This window comes from Gopherus evgoodei, chromosome 3, assembly GCF_007399415.2.
Source record: "Gopherus evgoodei ecotype Sinaloan lineage chromosome 3, rGopEvg1_v1.p, whole genome shotgun sequence".
NCBI classification, from domain to species: Eukaryota; Metazoa; Chordata; order Testudines; family Testudinidae; genus Gopherus; species Gopherus evgoodei.
In genome coordinates, this window is record NC_044324.1 from 59,223,485 (window position 1) to 59,237,155 (window position 13,671).

At 39.6% G+C, this 13,671-nt stretch overlaps 1 protein-coding gene across 1 annotated transcript in view; it reads left to right on the forward strand.

Moving 5' to 3' along the window:
* Positions 1-13,671, forward strand: part of LOC115647475 (isoaspartyl peptidase/L-asparaginase-like) — a 200,761-nt gene that overhangs the window by 30,325 nt on the left and 156,765 nt on the right. The window contains exon 2 of the mRNA XM_030554207.1: positions 6,845-6,987. Within this exon, the coding sequence (XP_030410067.1) occupies positions 6,845-6,987 (143 nt within the window). The remainder of the gene's footprint in view (positions 1-6,844; positions 6,988-13,671) is intronic.

Genomic DNA, 13,671 nt, shown 5'->3' on the forward strand with positions numbered 1-13,671 from the left:
GATAGCTGGCCAGCAAGTCTAAATATAGTGTCTATAGCACTTGCCATCTGGTTGCAGGCACTGAAAATTGCTCTTCTATGGTCCAGCCTCACCAGCTTGTCTTGAAATAAAATAGTTTTCTTATGTTCTAGGAACTGTGGTTCAAATGATCTACTGTCTTGCCAGATGACAATTATTATTTACGTAACAATGGCCCTACTGGGTCAGATCAAAGGTCATCTATCCCTGTATTCTGTCTTCCAACAGTGGCTAGTACCGGGTGCCCCAGAGGGAATGAACAGAACAGTTAATCATCAAGTGATCCTTCCCTTGTCACCCACTACCAGCTTCTGGCAAACAGAGGCTAGGGACACCATTCTTGCCCATCCTGGCTAATAGCCATTGATGGACCTATCCTCCATGAATTTATCTAGTTCTTTTTTGAACCCTGTTATGGTCTTGGCCTTCACAACATCCTCTGGTAAGGAGTTCCACAGGTTGATTGTGCATTGTGTGAAGAAATACTTCCTTTTATTTGTTTTAAAGCTGCTGTCTATTAATTTCGTTTGGTGACCCCTAGTCTTGTGTTATGAGAAGTAGTGAACAACTCTTCCTTATCTATTTTCTCTACACCAGTCATGATTTTATAGACCTCAATCATATCTCCCCTTATCCGTCTCTTTTCCAAGCTGAAAAGTCAGTCTTATTAATCTCTCTTCATACAGAAGCTGTTCCATACTCCTAATCATTTTTGTTGCCCTTTTCTGAACTTTTCCAATTCCAGTGTCTTTTTTGAGATGGGGCGACCACATCTGCACACAGTATTCAAGATGTGGGCGCACCATGGCGTTATATAGAGGCAACATAATATTTTCTGTCCTATTATCTATCCCTTTCTTAATTATCCCAGCATTCTGTTCACTTTTTTGGCTGCCACTGCACATTGAATGGATGTTTTCAGAAAACTATTCACAATGACTCCAAGATCTTTCTTGAGTGGTAAGAGCTAATCTAGACTCCATCATTTTATATGTATAATTGGGATTATGCTTTCCAATGTGCATTACTTTGCATTTATCAACATTAACATTCATCTGCCATTTTGTTGCCCAGTCTCTCAGTTTTGAGAGATCCTTTTGTAGCTCTTCGCAGTCTGCCTGTGTTTTAACTATCTTTGGTAATTTTGTATCGTCTGCAAATTTTGCCACCTCACTGTTTACCCCTTTTTCTAGATCACTTTTATGAATATGTTGAACAGTACTTGTCCTAGTTCAGACCCTTGGGGGACACCACTATTTACCTCTCCATTCTGAAAACTGATCATTTATACCTACCCTTTGTTTCCTATGTATTAACCAGTTACCGATCTATGAGAGCACCTTCCCTCTTATCCCGTGGCAGCTTACTTTGCACAAGAGCCTTTGATGAGAGTCCTTGTAAAAGGTTTTTTTGTCTTTTCAAGTGGCCAGAAATCTTCTAGATGCCTGCTAGACAAGTAAAGACATAGCCACAGGCCAAAAGAACATACCATGCTGGACTGAGGTAACACTACAATTTCTTAGCAGATAAGCTTGGGGGAAGAGGAGAAACACAAAGTAGAGCAATCATGCCATTTTATTGTCTGTTAGGCATATGCATCTTGATGATTTGGGTTCTTCTGAAATTATCAGCATTGTTCCCCTCCACACACACATACAATGTGCATGAGTGATATCTAAAGGAGAAAGTATGAAAGGCTACATCCTTAGATTTCATGCAATCAGCATGAATAGCATTTAAAAAATAATACACCATAGAAAATATGAAATAAAAGCTCCATTATTAAAAAATTAAGATTTTTCTGGTTTTAGAGAGCTTGTTAGAAAGAAACTAATATTTAATATCATTTACAAACCCCATTCTGAGAAATCAGGATGCAAGATCTGTCTCACAAGCTGAGGCATGGTCAAACAGTCTTAAAGAGATGGAGAAAGCATGAGACTCCATTTTGGTCTGACTTTCTGTTTCCTTACGCCTAATCTTGTCCACACGCATCTTGTTTGGAGGACTACATCAGATGGTGAAGAGCTGTACAGAAAGAAAACAAGGCAGTAGAAAGTGACGAAAAGACCAAAACATTGAAGGAAATGGAGATTTGGGCATCATCAGCATTGAACTTACACTCAAGGCTGAATTTAAAGTTAATGTGGTTACAGGCAATCACAGAGGTAGAAAAGAAAAATTGGCCAAAGATTAAGCACTTGAAGGCACTATTGTGGAAATGTCACATGGAAGAGGAGTATTTAATAACAATCACCACCACCAACAAGAACCAACAGTAGTTGGAGAGGTAGAAATGAAACCAGAACAACTAAATGCCGGAGAAGTTCAACAAACAATGCCACTCTGGGAATGTCATGCTTAACAGTTTTAAAAGCAAGGTCCCACCAAGGTCAGGATGGATGATAAGAAGGAGTCCTAGTTAGAAAAGCCAAAAAGGTAATTAACTATGCATAGAAGAACAATTTCAGTATATTGGAAAGGGAAGAAGCAATCATAGAAGTTGGTTTAGAAGAGGTTTTTAGATATACAAGAACATCATTTTTTCCAAGATCATACAAAGAGGGAACTCTGGAGATGAACAAAACTAGTGGGGAATCTTACTACTCTTGAGACATCTGCAAACATGATAAAAATACATACACATCTAAAGCACATGCTGTGCAACATCAGTCTCTGTACAATCAATTTGCTAAATTCCTTTTCTATCAGTAAACTGCAAAACCTGTTACTACATTTCTTCCAAACCTCTTGCACTTTTTAATGCAATAATTTGGTCCCCACTGTAAAAGTTTCCATTTGCAACCATAAAAATTTCTAGATATTCTGGGTAATCAGAAGAAAATTGCATTCCCAGTCACCATTGGAGGGACAAGGAAAAGGTTAAAAAAATCCCACAAATGAAAACAAAATGAAGTCACTGAATTCCTTTTTCTAGCAACCTTTCAACTCTTGTTCATCATCTTCTCTTTGTGGTTCTCCACCAACTCTGTTCCCTAGCTTCCTATGAGACTGAATTCATCCTAAGTGCAGAGCTCTGCTCAGATCTTGGGAGGGAGAAGAGTGTATCTCCACAAACCTGCACCACATAGCCTTAGCAATACTTACAGCAACTGAAGGGCTGATATAAGAGGCAGCTCTTCTACCTCCACGAGCTTTATACCAGTGGAGAGTTCATCTATGCAGGGAGAATTCATTGCTGGTAACCTTCAGGCAGAATATGTCCACTTTGCACTGGCTCTGTGGCTCAAAGGGTATGTCTACACTGCACACTAAGCCCAGGCTCTTACTCAGGTTTGATCTCAAATCCCCTTTCTAGCCACACACACACACATGACTATGATTTTAATAATCACTTATGCAGGACCTTGGTCTTAGGATCTGCTTGGGGGGTCAGTCAGAGCCCCAAGTCCCTCTGTGACTTGAATGCAAGTCTTATAATTTTGCAGTGTGAACACAAATCTAGTTGCAGACCTGAGTCAGAAAGTGAATGTACTGCAGTATGAATGCTTTGGCACGGCTGTGAGACCTGGATCCAGCAACTGTAAATCCAGATTTGCAATGCAGCATGGATACTCAGGTGTGGGCTTGGAAACATGAGTCCACAAGTCTTGGTCCCACAGACCTATGTTTTCAGTGTAGTGTAAACATTTCCAAAGTGGTTTGAGTTGACTGGAGACCACCACCCTGTCCCCTGTTTCTTCCATTCCATGTGATCATTATTGAACAATAAAAATAAATCTACTAAAGTGCAAATGGTAAAAAAAGAAATGTGGAAGAAGTGAGAATACCTAGTCACAACTCTGACATGGCTTTTGGAGACCATTGTGAATCCTGGCTGCTGTATGTAAACTATAGTTTGGGACACAAGGCAACAATCAGCACATCGTTTAGAAGTGGGGTGGGGACCAGAGTTTTCATCCTGTGAAAAATTTTGCATTTGGAATGTCATGTTTAAAAAGTCAGTTTCAGCAGCCAGCTCCTTGGCTACCTGGTCAACTCACCATCTGGCAACTTGCCTGCCTGTTAGGTGAACAGCCCAGGGATCCTGCTGCCTGGGAAGCCAGGAATCCTAGGGAACTGGCTAGCTGAGTAAGTACTACTAAGGAAGCAGGACAGCTAGGAAGCCTGCAACCCAGGAATTCTGGCCATTTAGGCAACTGGCCAGGTAGGTAGCCACCACTGAAGGGGCTGGGCAACCCACCCACCTGCAGGCAGACAGCTGGGGAGCTATCCAGCCTGCAAGCCAACTTCCCAGGTAGTCTGGGGTGGTCGAGAGGCCTGCCAGGCAAGGAGCTGGGCAGCTGGGAGGGCTGGCAGGAAACTGGCTAGCCTTCCTGATGGGTTTTCCATCAAAAGTTTTTTTACAGAATCTAATTGATAGAAAGTTTGATTCAGCAAATCAGCATTTCCCAACACAAAACTGTTCTGCTGGAAAATTCTTGACCAGCTCTATTAGCATTCAGAAGTTTATAGAGTATTGTGGACCTGGCTATTTTAAGCTCCTTCCCCAATTTTCACCCACAAAGAGTGGTGCCATTTGGTTTCTTGAAACACTCCTTAGCCTGAGCGTGGTTTTCTGAATTAGGACTTCAAAGTTTACTTCTTCCTACTGTGGAAGTTGCATTCCATCCTGAAGTTCATGCTCTCTGTCTGTAGGGTTGGGCCCTGTAGCTCAGGGATTAAGGCACTCTCACTGGAACAACTTGAGCACTGGAATTTCCTCCCTCATGCATTCTGCCCAAATCCAAGTTTGGCAATTATTATTTTTAAGGGTACAAGTCAAGATTTGTTCATGCTGGCTTTTTCTTAATTTGTGCCCTTAGCCCAAGGGTATCCCATCAATAAGATAGGTGAGTATGTTTGTGCTAATTGCTAGACAGATGTTGATTTTAATGTCTGTGAAGTGCTTGGCTATCATGAACATAGATAGAATATCAATAACACAAAGAAACAGCTTCATTTGTACTTTTTCCTTAACTTTTAAATTTAATTTTCCCCTTGTTGTTACATTGAAATCCTTTGCTTAACTGCCCAGCTATGTCATATCCATCAAGTCTGAGAAGGATTTGTTTCTCCATTTAATGTTTTACTTATAGGAGTTACAAGTTTATAGATACCAGCCCCTAGTGTTATGATACTATTTTAATTTAGAAGCAGATGACCGTTATTTCACTGTAAGCCTTTTCACAGATTTATAGAGTCATAAACCTGATGGTGCTTTAGGGATGCTTTCAAAGGAGAGCAATGAGAAACATTAGTGGGAATGTTTGAAAAAAAAGTGTTGCTGGATAGTCTAGAAGTTGTTTCAGATTTGTAATAATTTTGATGGTGAATCTGAGTGCTTATGCAAGTGACTGATAGTGTAGCCATATGGCATATTGTGTATATCTTCCATGGAAGCTTTGCAAGCATATCCTGCCAGTACTCCTCAGTTCTGACAAAAAGAAAAATTGTGTATGCAGTGGTGTTGTAGCCATGTCAGTCCCATGTGATGAGAGAGATAAGGTTGGTGAAGTAATATCTTTTGTTAGACCAACCTCTGTTGGTGAGAGACAGGACCAGTTCCAGGCACCAATTGAGCAAGCAGGTGGTTGGGGAGGCCAAGGGGAAGGGGCAGCACGTTGGGCTCTTCAGCAGCAATTTGGTGATGGGTCTCTTGGTCCCTCTTGGAGGGAAAGACCTGCCGCCCAATTGCTGCCGAAGGAGAAAGCGGCACAGGGGAGCTGCTGCTGCTCGCAACAGCGGCTTTTTTTTTTCCTGCCTTTTGGGGCCGCAAAAACCCTGGAGCTGGCCCTGGTGAGAGACACAAACATACTGGGAAAGTGAGTATGTTTCCCAGACCTTAAGAAGAGCTCTGTGTAAGCTTGAAAGCTTGTCTCTCTCACCAACAGAAGTTGGTCCAGTAAAAGATATTGACTCACTCACCTTTTCTCTCTAATAATAATAAAAAAAATTGACATTCCAATCCAGGCTTGCCATAACCAAAGACTAACAGTTGTGCCATGTTTTTCCAACATGAGAAAAATGCCCACTGCTGCCTAAATTGACCAAATCACTATGCATGTTAAAGGTTATGGCCCAATTGAAAATAATAATCTCTCCCTCACTATACAGTACTTTTTTTCATTTACTGACAATATCTTTGTGGTAATATCTTTTAGTAAGGCACCATTTTACTGTTCATTTTGCTTTTACACCAGTTTTGCATCTTTCTTTTTCCTATTTGCATAGAATTCTTCGCAGCCATAATAACCTGTTTGATAATGATTGTGTAGTTCTATGTTTGAACATGCTCTGAAGGGGCTCTGAAAGTACTCTTTCAAATGCCCCAAAGCAGACAGCTTAGAAGCATATTAGAAATGCAAAGTGTTGAAACTTGACAATAGTAATCAGTTTTGCTTTGTTTCTAAATAGTCGTGTTTACCTCAGTAGTAAACATATTTCATGTATTATAAATATCTTCCTACATTACTAGAGTTGTTCTATGTTCATCTATGCTCTTATCTGATTGCCTAAAATGTTGAGAAGGGACATCAGTCAATACCACTGGAAAAATGCAATGCCTAGCAGGCTTTATGATTTTAGAAACAAGATAAAAGCTTTATGACTCAAAGAAAACAATCAAATGCTTTTTTGTAGCCACAAGCATCATATTTACTTAAAGGATTGTGACTATAAAAGCAAATATCTCTTACAGGAAGCCAGGACAAAAGCTGTCAGAGAACAGGGTAGTAAATAGCTCTGAAATTGTTTTCTCTGCTTCATTTCAAAAGCTTAAGGCTAAGAATGTTTGACCTTTTACAAATGGAATGGTTTCCTGCAGGTCATGGTGCTGTACTGAATGCTGATGGTTATGTGGAACTTGATGCAATCATCATGAATGGTAAAACTCTGGCTGCTGGCGCAGTCTCCTGCATCAGGAACATTTCTAATCTGGTGATATTTGCTTGTTCAGTCTTGGAAAAGGTAGAGAACTTTTATTTTCTTCATCTGTGCAGTTTTAGTTCTAATGTTTCTTGACAGGGGGACAAATAAGATTATGTAATTGTTAAAAACGATCCAGAAAATGTAAGAGTGAGAGAGAAAAATGTTAAGCTAAATAAATAATGTAACTAATCACATCTGTTGTCAGGCATTTGTCACCACCACAAATTAGTGAAATATGTAAGGTGTTTCAATTGAAAATTATATTATTATTTTAGCATTAATAATTTAAATTTGTTATGAATTTTATGCTGATTAAGGCCAAGTCTGATCCCATTGAGGTCAACAGAAAAATTTCTGTTGACCTCAATGGGATCAGACTTGGCCTTAAGCATAGACAATTTTTATTTTTTGGTTTGTTAATATTTCCTATGTAAGCTAATGCTTTCTTCCATACTGCCCCTGCTTGTCTTCCTTCAAATTCCTCCGGCAGACTCACTCCTGCTGTGAAACCTACAAAAATCAGCCAGCTGATGTTGACTAGGTTGTGCAACAGTTAAGGAAATATTTATTTATTTATCTGTCTGTCTGCATCATGACCCCTGTCACTCCCTGTTTGCAATTAACCGTGGGAGACACCAAATCTGACAATATGCACTGAGAACACAGTAGAAATAGACATAGATGTCATCATAAAGGGCACCTAAAGTCATCAATTTCAATGTGGAAGGATTCTTTGCAGAGAAGGCTGATGTTCTGTCTGATATAAAAGTATATATCATGCTTGCAAGAAACAGAGAGAGAGAGACAACAGCCCCAAACATCCCTGGAATGTATATTTCTGTGAACATAAAAAATGTCTGTGGCAGCACAATACTTGTACTAGACAAAAGACAGGTGAAAACCATTACTGCAAAACACTGTGGTACAATGGAACTGGATCAAATCGCAGTAATTTCTGTTTACAAGCCAGCAGCTGAACAGTTTGCATGGCCAGCCAACTTTCTCCTGTCAGAAGAACCATGCCTTGTCAGAAGGGACTTCAATAGTCACAACACCATCTGGAATACCCCAACAATGACAATAAGGAAGAATTTGAGAAGTGGGCAGCGACAAACAACTTGATCTTGCTCTGTGATTTCAATGACAAATATACCTTCTAAAGCATATGATGGAACAAAGAGTACAATCCCCACGTACCCTTTGTTATTCATCAAATACAGGCAACTTCAAAAAGGAGGTCATGGTAGCAATTCCAAGGTCAAAGCTTAGAGCAGTGCAAGTGCCTTTAGACGCTATAGTACAGCCCAGGAAAACAAAGTATCTGCTGCTATTCAGCTTCAGAAAGGCTGACTGGGAAGGCTTTGCCTTTGAACTGGATTAATCCATCGGTGATATTACTCTGGCACATGAGTGTTTTTGTCTCCTTGTTGTGGAAAACTGCCCCAAAGTACATCCCTCTGGGACACTGGAAATTATTTGTAACTGGGCTTTCAGAACAGATCAGAAACAATCTAAAAAATATTCGAAACTGTATGACTTGGATCCGTTTGATGAAGAAACCATTGGACTCAGGAACATGCTTAGATGAGAGACTCAAAGGATCACTATGATCATTACAGGAAGATGGTTGCAACAACAAACCCGTGTTGTAATAGCAAACTAAAGCCTGGGCTAACATTCGCAAGCTGAACCCTGATGGACAAAACTCCAAACTCATTGTCTCAGTCTCTCACAGACAAGCTGCACACTAACTCACCCTAAATAGTAAGCCAGCCACAAAGTAAAACAGGAAAAGAACAAGTTAAGCAGAAATGTTGCCCACTCCTCAGATAGCAAAGTGCACAATGAGCAACTCAATACTGAGACACTTATAATAGCCATGGAAACTCTGAAATATGGAAAAGGAACTGGACTCTATGGTGTATCTAATGAATGATTCCTGCATTTTGTCACAAGAGTGCAGAATTGGCTGTTTTGACATCTTTAATTCTTACATGGAGACAACACAGACCCCTGGGCTGTGGAGACAGGCCAAAGTGATTGCACTAATCAGACTACATAGAGACCCTAGCTCTGGAAAGAGTTATCACCCAACATCCTTTTCTCAACCTACAAGCTATATGCACGGATGATCATGTGTAGAATAGAGCCAATAGTGGAAGAGCAGCTGACTGATGACCAAGTCTATTTAAACCCATCACATTCATGCTAAGGCTAAGTTGCAACCCATCTCAAAACATCAAAGAGAGCTTCTCAACCTACAAAATTACAGGGTCAGTTTTCGCTGATCTGCCAGCTGCTTATGACACCATGAACCACTGTGCACTTCTGAAATTGACAAGAATTCTGAGAAAAAGCAAAATGGTCCAGATCATCTCCTCCCTGCTTGAGAATCAATATTTTCTTTTGCTGAGATGGATGTTCAGAAAAGTCAGTGGCATACTCAACGGAATGGATTGCCTCAGGGTTCAGTGTCATCACACTTGCTGTTTAATGTCTACAAAAATCACTCACCAGAATTGCCTGATGTGTGAAGATTCATTTATGCAGATCACCTTTGCATCACCACCCAGTTAGAAAGATTGGTGGACACTCTAAGTGTACTCTAAGTGGTTCCCTGAATGTATTTGGAAAATATCTCTCATGGTTCTTGAATGCTATTCCTAGATAGACGCAAGTGTGTGCCATTCACCTGAAACACTATCAAGCCATTGGAAAACTTCAGATATCATGGGACGGTAATCCTTGATTGCTACGAATGTCCGGTGTACCTTGGGTTCACAGACTGAATGCTGACATTCAAGGAGCACATAACGAAGCTGAAAAAAGTGAACTCCAGGAATTGTGTATTCCAGAAACTAGCCAACACAAAATGAAGAGCTGACCCTAGTCACACCCATGATACTCAGCTGCATAGAAATATGCCCTAGTATACTCAAGCCATTCACATATAATTGATACTGAACTCAATAAATCCATTAATACCATAAGATGATAATCCTGTATGTTCTCAGAAGTTTCATTCCATAGTATATTGAGTTGTTGGAATTAATATTTTTCTTATTTCACATTATGTATTGTATCTTTTATGTAAATTACTGTATTGGGTTCTTGGAAAATATATACATGTAGATTTTGAGAAATCCAAAGAATGAAATAATATGAAGATTATATTTATTACTCTATGAGGGGAATAGGTCAACATTTAGAAACAAAAATGGCAAAATGGAAGAGAAATTATTCATGTAATGTGTTTATAATAATTTATTTATAGAAAAATACATAACAATTAGGTGGCTGATGTAAAAGGGATCCACCTAAATAAAAACTTGCTTCAAAATATCATGTGCTGTAGCCTCACCCCAACCCTCCAAGAAATATTTTCATGGACAATTTTTATAATTAAAGTTGTTCATTACTGTGCTAATTACTCAGTATTACTGGTACAGTATTACTGTACAAAGAAAGCACTTCAGATAACAGTTTACTGCTTTCAGTGACTTCATAAGCTAGTGTCATAGTTCACACATCAGATATAAGCATTGACATGAAATGAATTGATAGACAATCTTCTTTAACTTTCTTCTTAAATGAGATAGTTAGAGATGGTCTTTAAGAAAAAATATTGTTCATACACTTAACAGACAAAATAATTGTAAAATAAACAGATTGTTACTAGAACCAAATGGAACTAGTATCACTGCTCAAATAAAATGAGTGTTCTGGTGGCTGTTCTAAGTTTTGAAAGTACATTGTTATAGCTCAAGTGCAAGTAAAAAATGATCCTTAAAGATTTTATTTTTATTTTTAATTCAGCTTGCCATAAAAGTAGCTTACAGGAAAAAAAAAAACATAATTATAATTACACCAGCACAATTTGCATCTCTGTAGTTAAAGGGCTTCCAGCAATTTCTTTAAATACTTCTGTTTTCATAGTCTACAAAAAAATACATTCTAGTCATAATCTTCTATAGAACAGATCAGAAGAAAAATGCTTATTTTTGTAAATTAAAGTTTGAAGAAAACACATCAGACTCTTTAGTGATAGATGATCAAAAGAATAGAAATGCTTCCCATTCCCACCCCTCCTTTTTGATTTTTTACATTTTTATTAGTTTTCAAAATATAGAAATATTTTTCCTAGCCAAGCAGTTTGATTTATAAGTAAGATGCACCAGCTATGGAAGGACTCAAGTTGCTCTGCGCAGAAAACACTGAGGATGTTTGTCTTGGCTCCATGGAAGTCAATGACAGTTTTGACAAAATTTCACCCTGGAACTTTGTGGGAGGAGGGGGATCCAGCCATGCTGTGGCAGCTGGCAGAACTGAGAGCTGGTTTTGGATTGTTATATATATTAATGTATAACAAATTGTGCTACATTGTTGGTAGTTAAATATTGTGTTTATCAGTAAAGAGGAAATTAGAGATGAAAGGAAAAATATAAAAAAATGGACCAGGCACTGATATTTTATGAGTATATGATTAGAAACAGGACCAAATTATTTGAGTTTTTGTTATTTTTCTACTTGAATGTAACTCCTACCAGAGGCTTGCAGTTTTTTCATTGCTGTAACTCAAACTTGACTTTAAAATCATATATTTTAGTATTTACCTGTGAGATACATATATGGCTAACAAGAGCACAGCCTCTTTATGACAGATAACCAGAGCTTGCAATTTGTACTCCTTATTCAGATAAGTCACTCTTTGGCTTAAAAATGGGAAGAATAGCCATAAACCATTCTTTTTTATTTTTTTTAAAGTTTAGATTATTGGCTTATCACATATGGGCTACAGTGTTCTAGGTGCTGATACAATGGTGATGGACATGGTATGAAACTTTCGTTTGGAGCTATTATAGTCAAGTAGATAAAAAATCAGCTTTTAAGAATATCTTTACATTCATAAATGACAAATGAAACCCATTTCAGTGTATCATTACACTATTTATAAATGTAAGTATATGTTTAAAACAGTGCCCCCACACATTTATAAAAGATCTTTATAGCCATAGCCCCACCCCCACCCCCACCCCATCCTGTTTAAATCTCACAATTCTGTGGGTTCAAGAACACGTTAGGCTGATGACCAAAATGACTTGGACCATCCTTCTCTGTGGTGAGGATGTGAGATGCTACCCATGAGAAGAAAGCTCATGTGATTCAGCATCTTGCCTTCTGGCTGTTTTGCTTCCTGAATTTATGGAAACACTCACTTTTCCGTCACAATCTTCAGGGCTTTATAACCATAGTACCCTTTCTTGCACATCCTATGGCTGAATCTCCTTTCTGGCTGAACAAACATAATTTTGTCAAAATGTATGGTACCTAGGAGAAGTGCAGAATAACTTTCTGCCTATCCAAGTGTTAGTTTGCTGGTGAAGCTTCCTTTTCACCTGTGTTTCCTTCCCTGTTGTGGCCCAACTTCCCCCAAAATGTCAAAGGAGTAATCTGAACAAGAGAATTGAACTGGCCTCAGGCCTTTATACACAATGATTCATGAGTTTCCTTGAGGATACACCCAGGACTGGTGGAGCTGCCGCAGTCATTCCTGCCGAGGGTCCGTTGGTCCGTGGCTCTGGTGGAGCTGTCACAGGCATGCCTGAGGGAGGTCCACTGGAGCCGCGGGAGCAGCCGACCATCCGCAGGCATGACTGCGGCAGCTCCACCGGAGCTGCGGACCAACGGATCCTCCGTAGGCATGCCTGCGGCAGATCAACCGGAGCCGCCTGCCACCCCCACCCCCTGCAAAATGCCGCCCCCCCCCGAATAATTCTGGCACCCTAGGCGATTGCCTAGGCTGCCTGAATGGTAGCGCCGGCCCTGGATACACCCTAATGAATGTCCCAAACTTTTCAGTACAGAGGTCATTCCAGGCCTAATTTTAGGAACACTGGTTATAAAAACTAAGGTGCAGGTTCGTCTCTGTCTCTGCCAAGCTCTGTGCTGCACAGTCCAGTGCCTTTCAGGGAGACCAAAACAAATAAATAAAAAGCAGGATAGAGCCACTGTCACAGCTGGCATCTCTTCTTCTCTGAATAATTGTGGTGGCCCCTTATCCCTCCTCCTCAAATGCTCAACGTCAGGCTATTGCTGCTAGACATCATGACCCGTAGCTTTTGAACAGGATTTTCTATTGTCCGCCATGAGAACATATTTATCTTCTTTACTATGTTAATTGGACAATTTTACTAAATAAATTAGATAAGGACCTTGATCCTGCAAGCTGTGTCTCATGTGGGTAGACCCACAAGCAATAGAAAGCCCTATTGAATTGAGTAGGATTCTGCTTAGGCAGACTCCTGCACCTGTGCAGGGAATCTTGCAGGATCAAAACCAAATTTTCTGTAAACTAATCTGCTGCTGCTTCTAAACTCGAGGAATTATTTTGGGGAATTTCTATGGCCTGTGTTGTATGGGAGGTCAGACAATGATCACAGTGGAGCCTTCTGGCCTTGGAATCTATGAATCTAATCTTTTGATGTTAAAACATCACTCACTAAGGAAGACTTAAAACCCTAATACATATGAAACTCTATCACAATTTTACTAGAACAGCCCTGGATCAATCAAACTAGTTATCATCAACCAGTACAGCAGCTCATTCTGGAGTTAAACTAAAGGAAGAGATAAATAGATGGAAAAGAGAGAGCAGTTAGTTGAATTTCATCCATCTAGCAGTCTTAATTCCTTCATACTTCATCCTTTTCTTCTTCTTGGGCA